General features: G+C 37.6%; 1 protein-coding gene across 4 annotated transcripts in view; it reads right to left on the bottom strand.

Annotated features, from left to right (window-relative positions):
• Nucleotides 1-19,542, bottom strand: part of NEBL (nebulette) — a 245,696-nt gene that overhangs the window by 49,471 nt on the left and 176,683 nt on the right. For 2 of the 4 annotated variants that reach the window (XM_059489448.1, XM_059489453.1), the window contains exons 6-11: nt 17,164-17,265; nt 15,476-15,577; nt 8,734-8,841; nt 7,079-7,183; nt 2,442-2,549; nt 1,385-1,495 (exon numbers count right to left, since the gene is read on the bottom strand). The exons of the other annotated variants lie outside the window; for them this stretch is intronic. In XM_059489448.1, the coding sequence (XP_059345431.1) occupies nt 1,385-1,495; nt 2,442-2,549; nt 7,079-7,183; nt 8,734-8,841; nt 15,476-15,577; nt 17,164-17,265 (636 nt within the window). The remainder of the gene's footprint in view (nt 1-1,384; nt 1,496-2,441; nt 2,550-7,078; nt 7,184-8,733; nt 8,842-15,475; nt 15,578-17,163; nt 17,266-19,542) is intronic. 4 annotated transcript variants of the gene reach the window in all.

Genomic DNA, 19,542 nt, shown 5'->3' with positions numbered 1-19,542 from the left:
GAATCATGAAAGATAATAATTAATTTTACCTAGGTAATCTTTGGGTTTGGAATACATTCCTTGGATGTGGATATAAAATCATCAGAAATTCATGCAGTTATGCATTAATGGAAATACCATTTTCATTTTCTCATTTCCTTCCCCTTTGACTTACAGCCATGGTTTACTCCCTGAATAAGAAGGCATAAAACTTGAGGAGGCCAGAATTGGAGAACATCTTAATGCATTTAGCACTAAGGAGAGGAGCTACATCAAAATGTCAGAGATGAACATGTAGAGCACAAGATACAACTGTGCATACAGTACCCACTTCTTTGGGCATTTGGTGAGCAGCAAGATGAACTGAATGAGATGATTTGCATTTTTCCCTAGTGAGAAGGCAGGTATGAGATGTACCACAGAATGACATTGCACAAAACAGACCTAACTTGAGACTTGCCTACCTGACATTCAGACTTATCAGAATAAATTCTTTATTAGAGGATGAATTATAAAGGAATATCTTAAAAGAATTTTTTTTCTTTAACCATATGAAATCTAGCATGGACTGGAATAAGTTGTATAAAGAATAAGGAAAGGAACAAAGTTCAAGGGTTTTTAATTCTAATGTGCTTTATTTGTTTTGGCAAAAAAAAAAATCTGTTCTTAATACCATAAATGCAAAGTATTGTTGGCTTCCAGATTCAAAGGTAGAACATCTAGTAGCACTGCTCTTCTAGCATTTCTAGCTCTTCTGAAATTGGTCAAACAATACTCAAAACCTAACACGAAATCAGTTTTAAATAATAATATAAAAATACTAAAGGTAGAAGGATTCTCAGTTACGGAAAAAAAAATTCATTTTTAGTGACATATACAACTGAAGAACATTTCACAAATCTGAAGGAAACAGTAGGCATACAGAAAACCTGTACCTTCTAACAAAATGGACTAAAGCAGTTATGTAATACCACATCTCTATTATGGAATTTTGGTCTTCTTCATTTTTTATCCTTAACATGTATGATAGACAATCATTTTAATAAAGTTAGTTATAATTGACTCTATGCAGTTCAAGGCATCTGTATAACCACAACAGTCTACCATTAATGTGAAATAAGGACTCAAAGGGAAAAACTGCCATCTGGACACCAATGGAAATCCTTGCTTCCACCCCTTTATCTATCTGAAAAGAGAAGTGATATTCTGGTTGAGGTGTGCTAGACTTTATAACTTCCTTACTACAGAACTATTCAGAATACAAAATGATGTGAAGGAATTTCTACTTGGGAAGTGACTTGTATGTAGCTGCCAAGAAAGTTTTAAATTATTCAGCACTCAGCAGCTTGTATTGATGCTTCTTATTGCTCATTTACAACTTAACAACTGAAAAAAAATCCTTTACCTCTTTTAAAAGATTAGTGACTTGTTTTATATGCAGGAACTCTGGGGTCTTGTCTAAATCCAGTGAAGGTCTTCCCTTGATCCCTTCTTCAAAATCTCTGCGGTACGTTTTCTATTGTAGCAAAACCAACAATTAGTGGTACATACATATGCAATTCCAAGCACATTTTAGGAGAGACATTATAAACAGACCCAGAAATAAGCCCTGCCATAAATTATATTTCACACTAATAAGCAACTTATGCATTTCATTATCTAGTTTATTTATGCAAACAGACATAATCTAGACAAAAATATGTGTACAGTATGTCCAAAGAGAATGTTGAACCTGATCTATGAAAGAAACCATTTTCTTGGTAAGAAAAAGAGAAGACAAATGGCACACGAGGTAATGGTTTAAAACTCATTAAAGTTTCTACCAAGAGGCTGAGATCATCTGTTTTCCATGACACAGCAAAACTAATGGAATCAAACTGCAGCATGGGGACACAGGTGCATCCATCTCACTCAGGATGGATGGTAATGCCCTGGACTAGATTGTCTGGGAAGTCACAAAATCTCCATCATTTGAAGTTTTTAAAAAAAGTTAGAAAAACATGACCTGATATAAGACAGCCAGTGCTGTTTTGGAGCCTGGGAACAGTCCCTCCTCCTTGATGAGTTTCCCAGGCTGGAAAGGCAGGAGGATGTTTCAGCTAAATCATGGGGTTGGACTGGATTTTGTGGCTTCACTTGCTCCCACATAAGAACTATCCCTCCCCTAAAGATGGAATTCATGTGAAAATTTCAAAAGTTATTAATCTCTGATCTAGATGACCTATTGAGCTTCTTCTCAATTAAATGATGTGTGTGTGTTGTTAGTACCAATGGCCTTTTGAGAAAAAAGCAAATTCACAAGAACTGAACTACAGAACAGCAGAGATAACTACTCAGTATAACTCTACCATATCCACAATTTACCCTCTGCTTTGTACATTTTCTTAATCTGAGTACAAGATGTCTGCTGACCTCTCTGTTGATCTAAATTTTACTTGTTCAAAAAGTACATTTTTACTTACCTCACTTTGCATCTTTTGAGCCTCCTTTGAAACTTGATACATTGGTGTATCCACAAACTCCAGCATTGATCTGCCTTTAGATTTTTCATAATTTTCTTTGTATTTGACCTAGTAAAATTAAAATAAAGTCTGTTAACAGCTAGAGAATATGAGATCTGATTGCTTGCCTTGGGAAGAAACAAATCCTGTCTTAGCCATACTCCCTTAGATGTTTTGACTTGGAAGACTTCACCCAAACTTAACCTGTTGGGCAGTTAGATAAGGTAATATGTTTTGGACTCATTTATTCCTTTTCTACACCATTCAGACCTAGAAATTGTGAACTTTGAAGACAACAGGAATATGGAGCATCAAGTACAATCCTTAAACCAATTGCATGGGTTTGGTCAAATGACCTATGTCTGAACACTTCTCAGCTTTTTAATGGGATCCCCTGCTGTTTCCATGAAACAACACATTTACTGTAACAACAACAAAATCTGTTTCACAGCCAAGAACCACAGGTCTTAGTTCCAGGCTCAGAAGTACCACTCTCAAATGCACTTTTGTTTGTACCTGTGGGAAGGAGAAGGGAAGGAAAACTACTGCTTTGGTCCGGCCCTATCCTGCACCAACACTCCCCTCACATCTACCAGGGACCATGACCTTAGAGCTGGCAGCAAAATCACAGTGAAGGACATAAGGTTAAGCCATCAACTTATTTCTTTATGCTAACTTACAAAGGAAATACACTTTGTTTGGAAACCTGGAGAACCCTTCTGAACTCATTCATTCACACTCTTGATTAAGACTGGCAAACACATTACTTATCTCCATCAGTCATTGTAGGGCATAATGGAATAGTTACACAAGCCTTAAAGGAAAGCAAACAGCTGCAAATCAAAATATTACATTTTTAGTGACTAATGTAGTTTTAATTTCTATGTCTCTTCAAAAATAGCAATGTCTGAATTTCTCTTTCCTTGTCAGGCTTCTGCATTAGGCTTGGGTCCTGCAAAAACACTCTCCTCTCTCCTCTTGGGGTGCCTCTGATTGAATATGCACTGTACATCACTGAAATCTATTATATGGCTTTGTGCATGATTCAATCACCATTAAAACGCTGCATTTCTCTCTTTGCAAGATGTGTTCATTTGTGGTTGTGTACACCTGACTTTGAAATACTGCATTTTCTTTGGAATTGATTTGTTCTGCAGTGTCTGGGCCTAAATGATAGAAACAATTGCTTTGCTTAAATGATTTCTTCTATTCATACTGGAACAAAAAAAATTCCAAAAATATTTTTACTGGCAAAATCCAGAAGGTTTTGGAATTTAAATACTATTTAAAATAACTGTGAAAGGAAAAACATAGAAGAAAGAAACTATATTTTATTCCTACAAACTGGGGAGTTTTATCAAATGCGAATTCAAAACATTGTTATGAATATTTTTTTTAAAAAAGATATGATAAAAAATTGGTTTTGTACATTCCTAGAGAAAATATTTTCCTGCTAATCTAAAAGTCAGATGTTTTTATGTTTCATAGAAAATAAACATTGCTATTTACATCTGAAGTGCAAAGGAACACATATGATGGTCTGGGTTTGCCTCCTAGTGGAAAGAACTTTAAATGTCACACAATAAAATCACTTCAGTAGTGGAAACAAAATTACCTCCATCTACAGACACTTCCCTCATACTTTTACTCCATTCCTCAGCTAATGGAAGAAAATTTTTAAGACATTCTATAAAATCAGCTCAGTTAAGCTCATAACTTTTTGCTACATTAAGCTAAACTACAAGCACCAGATTCAGTCTCTGAAGTTCTGTTTATTCACCCTGTTTATTAAAATGAAATACATCTAAGTTCCCCCTTTTTTACCCTGAATTTCATCAGTATCTGAAAGTCTCCACAATAGGAACAGATTTAAAATGTGAAAACAGTTAAACTAGCTGTTCTGCATATATCAAAGTGTCAAATTTTGTGTGTCCATAGTTCATATCAGAATTACATATATATCTGTCATGGTTTAACCAAAGCCAGCCACACAACTGCTCACACACTTTACCCGAGTAGGATGGGTAGAGAATCAGAAGGGTAAAAGTGAGAAAATTTGTGGTTTGAGATAAGAAGAGTTAAATAATTTAAATAAAATAAGCTGTAATAATAATAATAAGAAACAGTAATAAAAGGAAAATAACAAAAAAGAGGGAGTAAAAGAACAACCATTTCATTTACAACCAAGAGATGTGAATGAAAAAAAGTCACTCATCACCAACCTATCTCTGCTCAGCCTGTCCCTGAGAAGGAAGCCCCAGCCAGCTTTCCCCCAGTTTATATACTGAGAATGACACTATATGGTGTGGAACATCCCTGTGGCCAGTCTGGGTCAGCTCTCCTGGCTGACCCTGTCTCCTCTCCCAGCTTCTCATGCACCACCAGCCACCTCAATGGCAGGGCTGCATAAGAAGCTGAAAAGTTCTTGACTTAGTGCAAGCACTGCTCAGCAACAGCTGGACTACCAGTGTGTTATCAACATTGATTCCATTCCGGAACACAGCACTGCACCAGCTACTAGGAAGAAAATTAGCTCCATTCCAAGTGAAGCCAGGAAATGTGTGTATGAAGGGAGAAGTCTACCTTTCTTCCTCATCACAACAATAAAACCAGGATGAGTTTGACCAGTTCAAATCAGTTTATTTATGTCCAAAGATGCCCATCAAGCTTTCCTCCTAATTGTTGCCATTTATTCCCATGGAAGTTGACTTAACACCCTTGCATTGAAATTACAGTGTAAGTGCTTTATAAAGTGCACACACTTCTACACTTCAGGTCAATAAGCAAAACCACTCATTCAATCAACAATATCAGTTTATGAGTTTAATTAACCATATAGGTTTCAATAGAGAAAGGCATACTGCAGGGAAACAGAAAAATCAGGCAATTAGCAACCAGCTCTGTTTCAGAAGGGGAAAGAAAAAAAAAAAAAAAAAAAACAAACAAAAATTAAAAAAAAAAAAAAAGAAAAAGAAAAGAAGAAAGAAAAAGAAAACAGTCTTTGGAAATCAGTTAACACAGGGAAGAAGTCAGTTAGACTGTTTTTTACAATGGTGGCAGATTACAAAACAGATTTGGTATGAGCTGTGGAGAGTCAAGGAGAACACAAGCAATGGAGAAAGGAAGAATAAACTGTGTTTAAATAAAAGCGATGACATGGGGAGGTCAAATCTGAGAAGGACTGTAAAAGTGGGGTTTCTTTAAAAGACAACTATTTAGTGGAGAGCTTAGGGATTGACAAAGCATTTCTCTTCTTGTACAAAATAAAAATACCCACTAGGATCTGGACAACGTAAAAATCATAGGTTTAGTATTTATGGAGTCATCAGACAAGCACATGGACATTATGAATCAACCCCTCCAGGACAAAAGAAAGAAATACAATTTGCAAGACATGATCTGCCTTAAGGGAAAGTCCAGGCTTCTAAATTCTTAGAGCTAAGATGATAAACTGATGAAGTCCATTCTTAGGGATGGACTAAGATGGACTCATTTAATCAGTAAAAAAGACTGCCAATATTACCATACTAGAAGGATAGAAGGAAACTAGATTTGGGCCAAAAAGTGCATGAAGAATGCAGGAAGAAAAATATTCCAACTCATTCATTACTCATACAAAAGGTGATAGTCAGTGTTACCTTCACAGAGGGAGTAAGACAGACAAAAAAAAAAAAAAAAAACACACAAAAATCAAATATAGATGGATTGTTTTGATTATTTTAGACATAAGTAGGCACTGACTCAAAAGATGACCCAGTGTGCTCCTACTCATGAGAGTTAATTGTCTATGAAACACTCAACTCCTGCCAACCAAAGAGCAACCTTCCTTCCTTCCCAACACCACCCACTCGTGCCTCTCCGCAGTAGTTCTGCAGGCCTGCTGTGTTTTCTGGAGTAAAGATGACAAATGCAGCTACCCAGGTAGCAGATATGCAGCATAGGTGCTCTTGGAGTGGGAAAGAACCTTCACCATGGCACAGGAGCCAAGTTTCCTAGCTCTTCCTTCCTACTTCAACCCCCACCAGGACCATGTATCACACCACCAGCCCCATCAAGGGCCATGTCTTGCTACATGGCAGAATGGAGCCTGTGCCTATTTATCTGACACAGTGCAGGAAGAGTCAGGAAGAGTCAGACAGGCCGGAGGAGAAAAAAGCTTAGCCAGAGAAGCCCAGAAGTAAGCTAAGACTCCAGAGGCCATTCATGAAAAAAGTCCAAATATGAAACTAGCACAATGGCCACTTCTGTACAGAGACTTGCAGATGAAAGCAAGATCTTAGACAAAATGAGATTTGCAAGGAAAGAAGTATTTTAGGTCTTAGAACAAAGAGAAAAACAGTCAATGTTTCAGACATATGAAAAGAAGCACTCAACATGAGAAGTCTGTGTGATTCTTCCACAGTATGTATTATCTGTTCTAATAACTGAAATATGTCTTCATAAAAACCTGTTTTTCTTCACTACACCTCTCATCTACTACAGTTACAACACTATTTCCCACTACATTTGAGAGCAAAAATGTGTTTCCTACCATGACTATACATAGCACATTCCTTACTAGATTTATTTTTCAGGTCGTTCTTAAAGAGGCAACTTACATCACTCTGTGTTTTGCTGATATTTAAAGCATGGTTTAAATGCAGCAGGTTTGGTAGATCAGATGCTGGATCATGTAGGCTTTCCAAATCTTTCTTGTAGTTCACCTGGAAAGAAAATTCATGTTATGCAAACTAAAGATTAATAAAATAATTCACAGTTCTGTATTACAGTGTGACCATTCAGAAAGAGAAAACATTAAGTGCTTGCCTGAACAATCTCTCCCAGCCACTAGATGGTGGTCATCTACTACTATTTCAAAGAAAAGGAAAGACCAATGTAGGACTCATTCTGCTGAGTAAGTACTTAGGAACTACTCAAACTTTCCCTCCAAGCAAGGACATTTTCAACAAAATCACACTTTCTATCACTTTTCGGGCTAGAATTAATTTTCTTCTATTTTCCTCTCCCCTCCCTTCCCACCCTCTACTTAAATCAAGAGTGTCTTCCTCAACACTTTGGGTCTACTCATTCTAAACACCTTTAATTCTTATTAGAATTAAAGAATTAGAATTCTTATCAGGAATCACACCATCCAATTTACAAGTTTGATATATTGCAATTAAAGGGAAGGGTTCCTGGACATTTTATCCAATATAGATTGCTTGCAGCAAATATAAGTCATATGGAAACCTAAGGGAAAAGATAAATTACTTAATGAAGTAGCAGAAAGTAACATCCCATCAGCCTACAGTAGGATTTTCCATTCTTCTGAGAATGGAAAACCTGTAGAGCTGAAGATCTGTATATCCAACTTTACAGAAAGAAAACTAGCTACCTTACCTATCTTGGATGAGAAATCTTTTCAATACCTTTAGTCATTTCCACACATGTATCATGTTCCTCACTTCAATTTGCCCATTTCTTATAATGAGAACTGCTTCAACTGATTTTTACTACACATTTAGATTTTGGAAATAATTACATAATCTTCTGTATGCTTCCCAGAGCCAGTCTTTCCTGTTCCAATTGCATGGTACCTCACACTTCAGAAATGCTGGACTGCAGAAAGAAGGCTTGTCTTTTGGCTATCTGGGATCACAGCCTCAAAGAAAAGATTGCATTTTTAGTATTAAACATAGTTTTAAATTTATCATCCCAAGAGCATTATCACTCAATATATATGTTTTCTCCAGTCTGCCTCCAGCAGCAGCCACCCATTGCTGAACCTAGTGACTGCTGTATTTTGTAGTGCCATTGAGAAGATCAACCAGAAGAATGAAGTCTAAAACACAGACATCCAAATCTGAACTGCTTATGTAACCTCCTTCTATAACCATTGGAGAGATGACAGTACTTTGCTCCTCTAAAGACAGGCACTTCTAACAGGTGAGAAGAATTGACCTCTAGACCTGTTTATTTCTTTCTGAATAAAAAGGACCAAGTACAAGGCAATTAGCTCAGAGTAAGAGGCCACACCTTTTGACAAACAAAATTAGGCGAGACGAATCTTATCTAAAATGGTTATGAAAAACTCTTCAGGCCCTCAGTCAGAAGCCGAGGAAGAAATTAGTAACATGCTGTACCTGCTACACACTGTATAGCAGACACTGTAGCTCAGAGGAATTCATAAGATGAAAAAAAAATTCTACCTGTGAACAAACGTTAGATTATTCAGCATGTAAATGCATATAAAATACAAAGCAAATTAACTTACATCACTTGCCAAGGAGGATGCAATCTGTGCTTGCTTGAAGGAAGCACTGTCAAGAGGATTATACTGGTGACTCTTCATTTCCTTACTGAACTTCTCTTTGTATTTTACCTTTCAACAGAACAAACATGTCTGATATTAACATGTAGCACTTAAAACAGGCAGAGAATTCAGACTACAAAGAAGCTTATTAAATGCAATTACTTTATTCATAAACCTTTAAACAAAATTTAAAGAAACTCAGTTTACCCATACCTGTGACAGTCTTGTGTTGGTTTCAAATTAAGTTTTATGTATCTGAGTTTACTAAAATTTTATGATTGTGATATGTGATTACTGGTATGGAGGGACTTATAAAAAGAAAACAGAAACAAGACCATATGACTCACATGAGTAATCAAATAGAACTCTCTGACCAGCAATAATAATTAGCCAATAAGATTAATTCAATTCACAATTAACATCAAAATTGTGGTTTTAACAAAAAAAAAGTCTGAGGTGAATAAATTGTAACATTTGTAAAACAAATCACTTGTACATTTTTCAACCACTTGAAAGTGGGAAGTGAGAATCAAATTTCCCACCACCAGGTCATGTCACTCTCACTATGCTAGATTGCCACCAGTACTGCCAGGTCTGTTTTTTAATTTTGCCAGAAATTTCCTAGAGGACACTGAGGAATCCCTCTGTAGTACGGTCCTTTCTTGGGGATAATGCCCACCTCATTACAGTGCTGGAAAGCATAATTAAATGACTGCTTGCCTTCACCTTCATCTTTTTCTTCTCGTTCAAAAGAAAAAGGGGGAATGACAATACTTGTAAGAGGAAATAAGCAATACAGAAATATTGAGACAATGGCACTAAAAGTAAATAAGTCCAAAAATTCCATAAAATGTGTTGAAAAACTGAATTCAGAATCTGAAAATATGAAATTGAACAAACAGTATATCTCCCTCCTTTGCTCCCTTTGTGAGAGATCATCAAACACATGGAGACTCTGCACACATGTCTGCTTCGTTCCAACAGCTGGGCATAATGGAGGAGAATAAAGTTCAGTCTGAATTATGCTGCTTTCATGAATTTTAGGCAGACACCTGATATCTGAGCCTATGCAACATCCATTATAATTTACCACGCTCTGCACTAAATAAATACATGGATTCTTCCCTACTCCTTTTTTCTCTATTCCCACATGAATGTCTGATAAAGTGGTTAAGCCACCTCAAACAATCTTCAATTTTTTTCCCAGCCTTAGTTGTGGGAAGAGGGTTATTTTTTCCTGATTTTCAGTTCTTCCTTGCCTCAAAAGACCCTCAACATTATTCAGCTTATGCAATTTCATTATCTTTACCCACAATGTCCACTATTTCATTAATCAGGATAACAGGAAACAAAAATTAAGCTACTCAAACAGGAACCAGCCATATAGGCTGAAGCGCTATATTATTATTCCAGCACTTAGTTAATTTTGAGAAGTAAGGGAATTCTAAAACATTGCTACTTTTAAAGAGAAACTTTATCTGAACACATGATGAACTTCATAATCTTTCACACTAACAGCAGAAGAGAGAATCTATTGCCTTCTGGTATATTCATCTGGTTTATATTGTTTGATATTTGCCTTGGCATTGGATCAAGTGCAAAAGCATTTATCTGAATACAAAGGCAAATCCATGCTCTGTATGAGCAGTGAAGGAATAAATCAGAGTGCTTTTCTCTTTTAAAAGGTGAATCCAAAATTTGCCTTCTAATGAAAATCAGGCATTGCTATAATATGCCATTCAAAAAGCCAGAGATCAAGACAGCTGGGTGAGCAAAACTGTCTTTTACTCCTTTACCGACATGACAACAACACCAAGCATAAGACTAAAAAACCCAGCCACTGCAGGCTGCCTTCTCCTGGTCAATAAATGCCACAAACAGTGCACACAGACCAAATGCACAACATGATATAGAAATTCTTGTTACGTGAGAAAGCGTTAGTGCCAAAGGGACCTCTGCTCACAACTGGCTTGCCATCTTCCAGCTGCAGTCATTTCATGCCATCATTAAAAAATTTTTAGCAGTACATTTCAATCCAGAGGTTTCAGTGACAGACCCTCTTTAGAGTCACTTCAGATCACACTGCTGCCACTGAAGAACAGAGGGGGGACCAGTGAGCCAACTCTTCACAGGGCCCCATGTCCTGATGTGCAGGAGGGTTTCAAAATTAAAGAAATCCCCTAATTAAGGTGAGTGTAAATGTACTGGTTGCAGTAGGGCTGTCTCACAGCCCCAGGCTCTGCTGCCTGCCCTGGCTGCTCAGCTCATTGCCTTTGCTCCCCTCTCTGTCACACAGGTCGCTCTGAGCAAAGCGGAGCACAGCAGCAATATCAGACAACCCTGGCAGTGTCTCCAGAGCACTTCCAGCAGCCATTTAACTGACCTACCATAGGGGATTTGTTGCATTCACAGCTATGTAGATGTACACTTTCTCTTTTATCAACATTTTTCTGGTTCTTTCTCCCTTTTGAAAGGAAGCGTGGGGTGGGAGAGAGTGAAGAAAGAAGAGCAAGCCCATGGATGAGTCATGGTGAAGGAAACCACGCAGAATTCATCATCCTTTTGAACAGGGTAAATGCAGTTTAAAGAGAGGAAACATGCCTGAGAGAAAGGGTTCTGAATAAAAACAAGGAAGAAAAATACCTCATATAATTTCTAAACCATCTGAAGGGGGGAGGTCTTAGCAAGGCTATAATATGGTGAAGGAGCAAACAAGTGGGAGTAGAATTGACGGTTGTTAGTGGACACTTATCTACAAATTTCATCATTAACCAAGAGCTTTACTTTAATGAGGACTTAAAAGGACAGTTACTTGTTTACCATCTTCATTAAAGTCTTAAGTTTGTTTATTTTTTTAGAGATTATATGGTGGGGGTTAATTTAAAAGAAATGCGTGGAGGTTGCTCTCTAAAGACTGCTTAAGAAAGAGCAGACTCTGCAGCCTTTTATCACAACAACATCCCTGAAAAACCAAACTGGAATTAAATAAGGCCTGGATAAACAAACTTCTCATCGGCCTTGCACAAAACCTATAAAAGTCAGAATTGCAGCTGGACAGAGCAGTGTCTTTTGAAGCTTAGCAGCAACATTCTTAAATCAAATCTGTAGTTCAAAGCTGTTCACACAGGGAGTGTTCGGTTTCAGAAGTGGATGACATCACCCACTGTTCAGATTTACAAAGAAACTACAAAAATTGAATCATTCAACCACTGGGATCCCATGATGAAGCAGACACTTGCAGCTAAAGCATTTCCTCATGAGCATATGAAACCATCTTTAAAAAGGGAAAAAGCCTGTCAGAGCACATATATATTGAAGGAAATGTAGCATAAACAAAGAGCAAAATTGAAACATTCATTGCTAAAAGCACTAGCAGAGTTTAAAGCAAAGAAGGACTGAGAAAATTCTAGGCTCTTTGGGTTGTTACTGAAAATCTCAAAGAAGGTGCATTTTGAAAAACATTCTACCTCTAACAATTTTATCCTTAAAACAATAAGCACCAGATTCAGCAACAAATATGAATATCCAAAATTATTTATCTTAAAACCAGTTACTGAACACCATAAGAGGAATACTTCATATCAGCAGCTCTTTGAAAAAGCTAATAAAATGCATTAAAAACATAAAAAAGGCATGAACAAGAGCTTGTTTTAATTAAAAAATAGAAAAAAATAGCCCAAATTATACAATGCACACTCGGCAAATTGACAAGCTCCATGTTTTCACAAGGGCTAACACAGTTTCTGTTTTAAATTTCATTTAAAATCAACAGAAAAGGGTTACCACATGCTGTGGGTAAATATACTAGTTCTGGGAGCTATTATTTTTGCTGCTGTTGTTGTCAAAAGCTTTGTTAAATAAAAAATAAAAAGGAAAGAAAGGAGAGAGAGAGAAAACAGTGATTTCTGTAGAGCCTTGAGTGCCAGTCAAACATTAACACTATTTTCTTCGCTTTGTTTGCTTTCCTGCTTGCCTTGATTGCTTTCCCCCTTCGTTACACCCACACTGCCTGACCTCTTCTTGCTCCTGTTCTCTATACTCCCTAAATTACCTACCCATATGCACCACATTAAAACATGTTATCATCTTCTCTTCCCATTACATCCATCAGAATTGTCAACTTTGCAAATTTACTGTGAGGGTCAAATAACTAATATTTCTCTGCATGTCGCAGCTTATAGATTCATGCAATTAAGGGAGATTATCAACTTTCAACACAAAAAGTTTATGATCTTCCCATTTTCTGAGAAACAAATGGAAACTCTAAAAGCCAGAAAGTCTGGAGACAATAAAGAGATCATTAGCTTTACTCTTTTTATATTTTGTGTTACAAACCTGTTTCATGATCTTTGCATGAAGAGGACTGAAATGACTGACCTGTATTGAGGTCTCTTTCTCTCCTCTAGCACAGGTGCATTCCTCATCCTGCCCCACCACCCTGCTCTTTGGACACAGGGGTCATCTTCATTTTTCTGTGCTCTTGATTTATGATTAGTGTGTCCAAGTGTTATAATGATTCAAATAATGCGTAAGAACATTAGACAACTCATGGCCACTGCCTTTCCTTCAGAGGACGTGGGGGAATTGCTGAGTGCACCTCCCTGCTGCTGAGAGCTGCCCAGCACTTGCACCCTCCACCCTCCAGTGTCAGGCTGAGGTGCTGCCCCTCTTCTGAAAGCACAGTCCCCATCACACACACTGCCAAGCAGCCACAGCAGCTCAGACTGAGGAGAGGAAAATGCAGGAAAGGATCCCAAAACTTGGATCCAGGGCCAGTGACTGCAGAGTTCGGACCACCAAGGTTTAATAAGAATCTTCTTTACAAATAAACCAAACATAAGATAGATTTTGTCACCTTCTCCCTTCCTGTCACACCTTCTGCACTATTTGGACTTTCTAAAGAAGTTAAAATTGCACAGTGAATGCTGCCTTCCACAGAAGATCTCAACTAGAGCTGCTGCCATCCCAGTTCCTGGCAGTGAAGAGGCCCTACTATAAAGCATTTGTAGATGCAGCTTGCATTGTCCAAGATAAAAAGCACATCTAATAAAAATGAGATAAAATGTGCATTGATGAAGCCTTCCACGTAGCTGGCTCAGCAGCCTGCAGGACCCCATGATCCAGCTGATATTTTTCACTTGTGATTGTTGGCCACAATCTCACGGGTGCCAGGCTTGGGAAGATGGAGAGGGCTATTGGAAAAGGTTACAGCTTGGTGTCATTGGCAAAAACAGGCAGCTGCAAGCTCAAAGGAGTGAGCTGCAAGGACAGGAGTGTGTAGGCAGCCATCGAGTAGATATAAAGGACATTACACACTAAATTTGGATATGGACCCGTCTAAAAACCATTGAACATGTTTGCTAAATGACAGTCCCATTTCCTGTAAGTGACACTCAGGTCTGAGCAGCATCACAGTGCCTCTTGCTAGAAAGTACAGGCTGACTTCCAAGCCTGCACAATGCTAAACACAAAATAATCTCTTAGCAGACTTGCCCATCAGCAGAGAAATGAGAATATGATCCACTATAAAATAGAAGGCAGAAATCTATTTGAAAAACACAAACTCATTTTGATTCTGGGCACATCACCAACAAAGCAATAAAAAATATTTATTTCCTTCTTTTTCTCCTTGTGTAATACTTCAAAGTTTACAATGGTGTGAATGCAGCAGGTATCTAAGGATAACAGCAAAAGGAGCTCTACCTCCTGCAGACACTGCACTGTTTTTCAGCTTGTTCTCTATGACACATTATTCTCATTTTATGCTAGTTCTCGGGAAGACATTTAGTATCTGGCCAAATCACAGGTATTTTTTACATATTACTGATATTGAGACTGTCCTGGAATATACACTATTTACCCTTGAGAGGTTTTTTGGCTCTGAGAAGGCTGACACAGCCTTCTTCAATCAAAGGGCACTATCCTCCTCTTACAGGAGGGCAGTTCCTGGGTTTTCAAAAGCTCCAAGGGTAACTGGACAGGATTACTAGCAAGGATTATGCAAGGCACTGTTAAAGAACTACTTCAGACAAAAAAGGGAGGGGGAAAGGAAAAAAACCCCAAAAAACAGATCAGCAGTGAAAAATCTGTTCTCACAATGTCAAGATGATCTGTAGTAGAGATCTTACGTGTACATCTTGTGAGTAAAAAATTACTAAGACAAAGAAGGAATATTTCTATTTCAGATTTCTTTTTAGTTAAGGCCATTTTTTTTTTTTTAGGTTAATATATAACAGTAGTACATAACAGGTTCAGTTTCAGGGGGAAGGAAGGCGGGTGGTTTACATGTCAGGCCAAATTCAGATCCCATTACTCACATTAGCAAGCAGCTACACAAAAGACCTCAGTTACTTCAGCGGGATTAATCACAGGGTAAGGTTCCACTCAAACTAAATGAGGAGCAAAATTTGCCTCTAAATTACATACAGTTAATATTTTAGAAATCCTAGAAAATCTGTATAAATATACACTATCTCCACAAGAGAAAAGTTGTAGTCAAAGTTCATTGTATTTTTGCTTCAAAATGGGTATTTGGTTTCCTAAGAATCCAAAATTTACCAGTCATTGCAATGTTAAATGAAAAGTTTGAGAACATAATCTTCAAGGCCATTAGAGATAATCATCTAAAAATCTAAGTATTTCTTTGCATTACTAGGAATGAGATATTTGGATTAAATCATTGTAAAATGATGGAGAATCTTACTTGGCTTAAAAGTTTTGAAACTCCTTTAGCATGTTCAAAATCAGGTCTTCCAAGTACAGCAGACTCCTTATTCAGCTCTCCCCTTCCTTTCTTGTACTTTGCCTTGAAAATTAAAAAAAAAAAAATTGGGGGGGGATAAGAATCACTAATAATTTGTTTGGGTTTTGTTTATCAAGAGAAATGTAAGCATTAAAGCTAGAAGAAAAAGTCTCACATAATGGTCTGCATTGACACTACTGTTCTAATCAGCTCTGAGTAAAGCCCTTCTCAGGGTTCAGCTCCTTAACAATACAATATTTATTAATTGTAAAACACAATGTGCAGCATTCACAAAACTCAATTTTAACCAAATGCACAGCTTCAGCCAGAGAAATACTGTCCTCCTGATCAAGGCAGAATGAGTCACAGTGGCTCAGCATTTCTTATGACAGGGTCTACAGTTAACCCAAGATGATTTGCAGCAGCTGAAAGCAGTCTTGAAATAAAACTAGTCTGAGGGGCAACTTTTTTGAACTGTGAGGTCAAATTCCGCTCTCGGTTTTAGCACTGCGGTCTCGCTGGATGTCAGTGAGACTGCGCTGGTGTCACAGAGCTGAATTAGTCCCGCAAGGTTAATGTTACCTGATCTCTGCAGCTGAACTGCCTGCCATGCAAACTGCTGCAATTCTTCCCCACAATGCATCAGAAAAAAACACAGATGAATCAACAATAGGTGCTTTGCAATGCCACAACCTAAATTACCCATGGCCTAGAACAGGCTTCTTGCGTTACTCAAGCGCTGTGAATCAGCAAGGACACGTCATAAGAATAGACTGGAAGAAATAAAAGTCCCAAAGCCACTCTAAGAGCACTTGAACAGCAATTAGTAAATTTGAATGCTGTAGAACACTTAGTAGAAGTTCTTGGTTTTCAAAAAATCTTGAATATTGAAAGGTGAATTTCAATCTTTTAAATCTGTCTCTCCAAATGTGCCTAGTCAGTCGCACATTTAATTAACTACTTAAAAACTTGACTCAGGGCTTTAAGAATATATATTGTTTGCCTTATCTACAATACAATACTGAACTGCATCACACACTGCTGCTTCTTAAAGTGCTCCTTCACCTGTCTTTTAGCCGAGGCCACAGTGGAAGGGCAAAGAATTTGAGAGGGGAGTTCAGGGAGGAGAGCCCCCATGAAAGAAGCAGCATCTGAAAAGCTCTTGGAAGGACAGAAGGGAATTACATTTTCCTGTCACTCCTGGATGAGACGGGAAAAGGAAGGGGTATCCTGGGATGCCAGTTTCTCTTATACCAAGGTAAAAAAAGGTTTGGGATGTCTTCTGAAGTGCAGTATAGCATACAAGCACATGACTTATCTTGAGAATGGTTATTACAAATAAAGCTGAAACAAAACCAACTTTAACAATTTTCATGTTGTCCTTACATCAATTACCAATAATTTCAAAGATCATACTGTCAACACCTAAAAAGGAGAAACCCATAGCTTTCTTGCCTGCCAGGCAAGACTGGTTTGTTTTGGTTATGTTTGGATTTCATTTAATCAAATCTCCCTAGCAGATTTGGGGGTGCACATTTTCTGTTCAAAACATTTGAGAATTCCAGTAGCATTCTAAAAAAAATCTGATCAAAACTGGGGAAAAAAAATACATATCCAAAAAATAGAAAGAGAGTAAAAGGAGAACATACATCACTTATTATCTTTGTTATCTCAGTTGCCTTCTTTATGTCTGGTCTGTTCAGCACTTCAGTGTACCTATGAGTATCTTGCACATCCTTCTTATAAGATACCTGTCAAAGAAAACATAGTTTTGTTTAAAATAAACAATAAAGTTTGAAGTCTACATATAAGCTTTGAATGACTGGTCAAATCAGACATCAAACTAGAGAACTCCACCTAATTTATTCCAACAGAGTTCTGCTTGACAGGGACTGTAAGGTAAGACCCACACACAAGGCAACATGATAAGGAAGAAATTCAGAAGCATAAAATACAATTTGAAAAAGAAAACTGGTTTTGCTTAGAAGCACAGTGGAAAATTAAAAGCATTGCAAAGACACAAATATTAGGTTTTACCATAAAATTTCACAGGACTTTTAAGAGTATAGGGTTTTTTTTTACTATGTTGTACCCATTTTTAATATAAATTAGCTCCTCCTCTGATACTGTGTACTGCAGCTCAGCAGATTGCAGCTACACGGAAGAGAAACTGTAATTCTGTCATAATGAGTTTCTTTGTCAGTACTAGACAGACATGAAGCTCGTATGGAATTCAACTCCACCCCAGCATCCCCACAACGCCACTGACTTGCTCCTTTGCACTATCATGGGAACAAGAAGGCTGAGTGCTCCAGCATGTTGAGTACACAATTGACTCTTTCTGTTTGTGCAAAGTCACAACCAAAATGAATGGGCTCAGAAACTTTTGGCCAGAAGGCTCAATCACAGATAGGAGAGTCCAAACATTCTTCATTTAGCAAAGCAATCACAGGAGCAGCACAGACCTCAGGGACATCATAGAGCTCCATAAGTTATCCTGGTTTTCCCTCTTCAAGGTTTGTCAACTTCTTCCTGCCCTAGCACATGTGCCAATCCAAGCCAATTTCCAAGGGCTGTCTTATTGAATTATTCTTAATGACATTCTGTCCCTGGCATTCAAAAGTGTCTGACAAATTGAAGTTTCAGGCAGAAGTTGGAGAACACAAAGTTTAGAGGAAATAGAAAGTAAAAAAATATTTCATCCTTTACTGGGAAATCTTTTAGATTTTCTTTTGTTGCTTCACAAAGTTAATCAACATCTCAAGATAGTATTTCACCAGCAAGAAAGTTCTCAGCTTGAAGTTTCTTATTGTAACCTCTGCTCCTACTTCCAATGTAAAGTTTCACTTTGGGTACAATGCAACAAACTCATAAACTGCAGTACTCAGTGACAAATATACTTCATAGAAATGGTATTGCAAAAAGAAAAGGAAAAAAATTCACTTTTTGGCAAATATCTTACATGCAACAGGAAAGTAATTTTGTGTCCATATGGCTTCAGCTAAGCAGACAAGCTAAACAGGCTTCACTGTTGGCTGCCTGCCCACAAATAGAACATATAATTTTTAATCTGCTGTGACACACTAGTGTAATCACTAATAAAAAAACCAAATAAATAGGTTTGATGCATTCAGCCCAAATTATCACATACATACAAAGCAAAAGTTGATTCTTCCAGCTGGTGTAAACCACTGGAACTTTTGTTTTAGTTATGTTTAGATTTTCTCTGATTTTTAAGAAACTAGAGGTATAGAGAAGCATTTGCAATTCAGGACTTTACATGAATTTAGCTAATTATATGCTGTTCATCCTAATGACCACATGAGGTGAGGTGAAAACCACAAAGGCAGCAGAAACAGGTTTTTGAATATCACCCTATGATCCATGTAAATTGCAAATTAAGGGCCAGCATATGTGCTCAAAATAGAAATTAGGAATGTAGTGAATTTAACATCAGAGAATCAAGAACAGTGGTGATAAAGTTGAGGAAATGTGGTCACTTATTGCTCCCAAATGACATGATCATATAGTACATGAAATAATGGATTGTGGTTAATTTCGGGGAAAGGAAGGGGGGGAGAAATAAGACAGTGACAGTCCTTTATATTTCACCATTTCCAATTATATTAGATGCAAGGCCAATTGCTATGTCTTTCCCTGAGTGAATTATTATTCTTCCTGCACCTAAACCAGTATACCTATTACTTATGTCCGAGGGAAGTCATCTAGCATTTTACAAATGTCTGCAATATATATTTGCTCCATTCTGCAGCTTGTCATACTCCAGTGAGAATAAAAATGTTATGCAGCAGAACAGTAGTTTGTCAGAGGTAGGCCAAAGAAAGAAAAAATATGTTTCCCATTTCCTGAATAACCTCAATCCCTGGATGCTGACCCTCTCCCATTGGGACACTCTGCTGGCCTCCATTACACAGCTGCTATTCTGTTCCATCTAGTGATTTTTTTTTTAATAGTGCTATGTTAGAACAGTAAAACCAGAGCTATTCTGAGAGAGCAGGGGAACAGAT

Source organism: Ammospiza nelsoni, chromosome 1 (assembly GCF_027579445.1).
Source record: "Ammospiza nelsoni isolate bAmmNel1 chromosome 1, bAmmNel1.pri, whole genome shotgun sequence".
NCBI lineage: Eukaryota > Metazoa > Chordata > Aves > Passeriformes > Passerellidae > Ammospiza > Ammospiza nelsoni.
This window is presented reverse-complemented; position numbering and strand designations above follow the sequence as displayed.